Source organism: Bactrocera tryoni, chromosome 1 (assembly GCF_016617805.1).
Source record: "Bactrocera tryoni isolate S06 chromosome 1, CSIRO_BtryS06_freeze2, whole genome shotgun sequence".
Taxonomy (NCBI): domain Eukaryota; kingdom Metazoa; phylum Arthropoda; class Insecta; order Diptera; family Tephritidae; genus Bactrocera; species Bactrocera tryoni.
The window spans coordinates 86,122,051-86,126,543 of NC_052499.1; the positions used below are offsets into that span (position 1 = coordinate 86,122,051).

General features: G+C 41.9%; 1 protein-coding gene across 1 annotated transcript; it reads right to left on the reverse strand.

Annotated features, from left to right (window-relative positions):
* Positions 1–2,029: 2,029 nt before the first annotated feature.
* LOC120782884 (serine protease inhibitor 88Ea) lies at positions 2,030–4,086 on the reverse strand (the record flags this gene model as incomplete). The annotated part of the gene is made up of 3 exons (XM_040115433.1): positions 2,030–2,539; positions 2,604–2,894; positions 2,956–4,086. Coding segments are annotated over 3 exons (1,932 nt in total), but the record flags the coding sequence as incomplete, so codon positions are not given.
* Positions 4,087–4,493: the final 407 nt, after the last annotated feature.

The following is a 4,493-nucleotide window of genomic DNA, read 5'->3' on the forward strand; positions in this document are numbered from 1 at the left end:
TTTGCAACACCAAATCGTTCTTCTCTCACATCCATGACATCCTCAGACAGTTATATTTCGATCTTTGTTGGCCGTTTGGTTCCAAAAAATCATTGAAATTAGGGTCATGAAAGTCCATAAGCCAATAGAGAAGCGTCATTACAACATCAAAAAGTCACTATTTGGTGTGCTATATGAGAATCATTAGTACATATATATTTGATCAAAAATTATGGCGGCTATAATGTTACGTCCTCGGTTTCTAACCAGACGGCGCTACTCATACATACCATACAATCAAGGAAGCAATATTATGTATTTATTCGAAGGAACTTTTGGTAAGCGGAAGCTCTTCTGTTGTACGCATGTGGCGTGGCCCCTACGATCGTGCAATTTAACACGGCCGGACTATTTTTTGTGGGGTTATTTGAAGTTGCTTATCTACGCAGATAAGGGCAAAATGAATGGCACTTGAAAACCACATGTCCAAAATACAATCTTTATGTATTATAATTACGAAGAAAACATCAATAATAATGATCAACACGTCAATAAAATAAATGAATTGACAATTGAAGATTAACCGTCAGAGATCTTACTGGCAACGAATGTCGGAAGGAGAGTAAAAATCGGCACCGCCGCATACTGCATTGATTCTTCGTGAGATTTTCGTTAAATTTTCCACCAATATTGTACCGTATTCGCCTGATTTAGCTCCGTGTTACTTCTGGCTATTGAGCAGACTCAAGAGAGTCGATAGATAGCTCTTCCAGAAAATAATAACAACTGTTTCTAGGACTGGAAAAACGTTAACACAACTGTATTGGGCCATGGGGGATTACTTTGAAGGGGACGACATAGATATTAAAGAATATGTTAAGAATTTTAATATGAAGAAAGTCTTCCTATTTTTTGCTCATAGTATATAATATTTTTTATCCACTCCCTATCCGCATATACATATGTACATTCTCCAATGACACTACTACTGTTCATTACATTGGGCTTTCTTTCTTGTTGTTGCCTTGTGTAGCATATTTCTCGAAGAAATTTCCATAATCAACATAAATCAAGTAATTAGTCACACTCACAGCGAAATATTAACCCTTTTCACCACATTTCTACACCAAAAATGTAACAATTGCCATGTTGGCGCTGTGGCAAGTTTGCCGGCGTACAATTTGACTAATTTTAATGTTTCCCCACGGAGACATTTTCTTCATTTGCCCAGTTCCGAAAACTATTAATTTATGTATTGTAGTAATTTGGAGTTTCTTAGCAGGAATTACAAGTTTCCTTGCGACCAAGTATTTGTGTGTGTGTGTGCTTGTGGCATAAATCGTAGGAAACGGTTTACTGTTACACACATACTCATATCCAAATGTTAGTTGTCAAGGAAGCTCCATATGACATGGTTGATTTTACCTACAAGCGTTAGCTCGTAATTCTTTCGGTCCGCTTTGGGCCACTTTCACAACTTTTCACCATCAAATTCGTAACGCGAAATGCCATTAAGTCCTATGTCCACCGCAATATAATTTATTGTCGTACCTTACATGAATGTCTTTGCTTTAAATGAGCAGTTATGAAGTGAAAAAACCGGTGTTTATGTGTAAAACTAGTGTTTCCTGTAAATAAATTAAGGAAATGGTGTAAATCATCCACAACGGTGCCTATAAAACAGGTCTGCTCCTGCTTGGATTTTCATGTCTCCCATGTTTAACGCTGTAAGTTGTAGTCTATTAAAGACAACTTCAAATAATTTCCATTAATTATAGAAATACTCCCGCCTAGTTGTACCCAACTACCAGAAGTATCATGATGCTCTCCAGATTGTCCGAAAGTTCATTCAAAATAGACAAAATATTTCTTTAATTCCAAAGAGTTCGCCATTCTCTTCCGAAAATAAACACAAAATCTTTATTTTTTCTTTTTTTATTAAAAAGTGTATTGAACTTTTCCGAAAATTGTATCAAAATGGGTTGACCTAAAATCTCGATATTGCAGATGAGTTTATATAAATGTCGGGCTGTCTTGCAAAATTATTCAATTATTGCTCAAACTCCACTTCAATGGAAATCGGCGGATCCTCCTTTAGTTCCGGTGTGTAAATTTTACCCGCAGCGAGCACAAACTCTTCCTCGCAGTCCATTACGAAATACAAGAATGGACGGTTCACTTCAATCGAATCGATTTCGGGCGCGGCAGCTGTGCGTGCCTGTGTGTCGGAGGCGGTGAGCCCATTCTCGCTGCTACCGCTCTCATCGACACGCACACTCACAAATTGCACCACTTCGTCCACATGTAGATCAATATCGGCAGACAATAAGCTAAGATCGGAGTCTTCCCTCGCAAAGAGCTTGGTCAAACCGATGCTCTTCAACATGGCTTCGGAACGTGAAGTTTCATCGACTTGGAACTTGGGCATTATGAGACGTAGCTCCTTCTTTTGTACCTGCGATTTAGCCTTCTTAAAGTCTTCGGGTTGCAGTTTCTCGATGAGCGATCGCAGCCCCTCTGTCTCATTGGGCAGCACAATCATCATCGCATATTTTTTGTTCTAAACAAAATATTTAGGGCATTAAGTGGTGAAGAGTGGTTGCATACTGTCGCTTTTGTCTTACCTCGTATGGCAAACAGATCACCTTTGCATTTAAATTCTTCAATTCGGCGACATGGAATGTGCCCATGGTTTCCATCATTGGTACTTTCATTGCATCCTCGGCTGTCATGAAGAAGAAGCTTTCGTCTTCTGAGCTCAGTTTGGTAAATGGTTGCGCCCAGAGACCGGCAAAGTAGAGACCATTGAATAGCAGCATTTTAGTCTTCGAAGCAGCTTCACGACCAGTTATTGAATTAGCGCTCAATGCGTGCGCGATGTCCTCTTTGCGGAAAAGACTGCGGGCGCCCAAAGCCTGTTAAAAAAAATGAAAAATATAGAACCGAATTTTTATCGCTGCATTGCAGACAACTTACCCTTCGTACCGAGCTTATATGGGACTCTAGCGCAATCATTATCTCGCCTGCGTTTTTGTTCGCCGTATCGAGTGCGCTTTCCAGCTTTTGCAGCGGCAAAGAAACCTTTTCCGGCTCATTGGAGTCCAACACTTCCTGTATCGGTATAACACCGTCACTGTCATCGCCATAGAGCTTTTGCAACTTCTCTCCCGAATGCACCGTCTCGTTGTCTTCGAAATTCACATCCTCCTCGCGTTTACTAATATCCTTGGCAATCAGCTCGTCTTCGTGTTTTGGTATTTCTGCGATATCTGCTGCTTCAGTTTCTTTTAATTGTTCGCTCACTTCGTCGATTGTGGCAGCGCTTTCTGAACCTTCAGCTGCTTTCAGTGGTTCGGCGTCAACTTTCTCGTCCTCTTGTTTCTCAGTTTGCTGCTTCTTAATCTCCTCCAATATTGCTGGTTTTTCCACATACTGCTTATCGTCCACAACACGATCGAATTTAGACGCTTCTTTGTCGATCACTTCCTCGCCGTATGTATCAGCAGACTGTGTCTCTGTAGCAGCAGCAGCCAAATTGGCATCGGCTCGCAAGCGCTTCAGTGTCTCAAAACCAACAACATCTTTGCTGTTGCTCACGGAACTGGTCTCGACATCCAACGAAGTATTTGGCTCATTCCAATCATACTCATCGCTGTTGATGTCTTTGACCATGACAAAGTAGTTGTCGCGCACCAACTGCTTGAACTCATCGCGTGCAGTGTTGTTGCGATAGATGTACAACCAGGTTTGGAAAGAAGGCGCCGTGGAATATTCTTTATTCTGGTAGCGCGAGAGTATGCGCTGAAAGGAAGCACGCAAATCGGCGCGTTCGGCGGGGAAGCCAAGTGTCTTGCTGAACTCCTCATATGTCTCGCCTGCCGCACCCTCCGCTAAGACAGCCAGTATGGAGCTGATGCCCAAAGGTGAATAAACTTGATTCGAGTCGATATCCACATTGAATTTCAGCATGTTCAACGCAATCTTCTGCGAAGCATCGCTAGCGAAGCGCTGCGGCGGCAGTTCGGCGCTTGCAGCTGCGTCGCCATTCTGTGTGGGCAGTGCCACTGCGAGTGTGTAGCACAGGCACGAGAGCACTAGAATTAAAAGATGCAATCAAAGAACGAACATTACCTTTGTGTTCTTCAATTTGAAAGAAAGAAACTTTCTAACGCTTTAAAACTTACACACAGTTCTAATTTTCATATTGGCTGTGCTACTTTCTAAAACTTCACTCCCTCTAAATCACTTCAAAGCCAGCTGGTATGTTTGTGTAGGTGCGTTGACGTAGCTTTCTACCTTTTCCTCTGCTGTTGACCAAACGAACGCCAAACGACGAATGAAGAACTTTGTCGTAGGCCAAAGAATTTTAAGAAAGCCAAGCGTTGCAACCATTCTTCGCCGCAGAACTGAGCAAGAACATGATACGGCTGGCTGTGTTCGATTGTCAACGCCAATGAAGAACAGGTTATGGACAATAATTGTACCAGCGGATAAGCGGATACATATAGAGATAC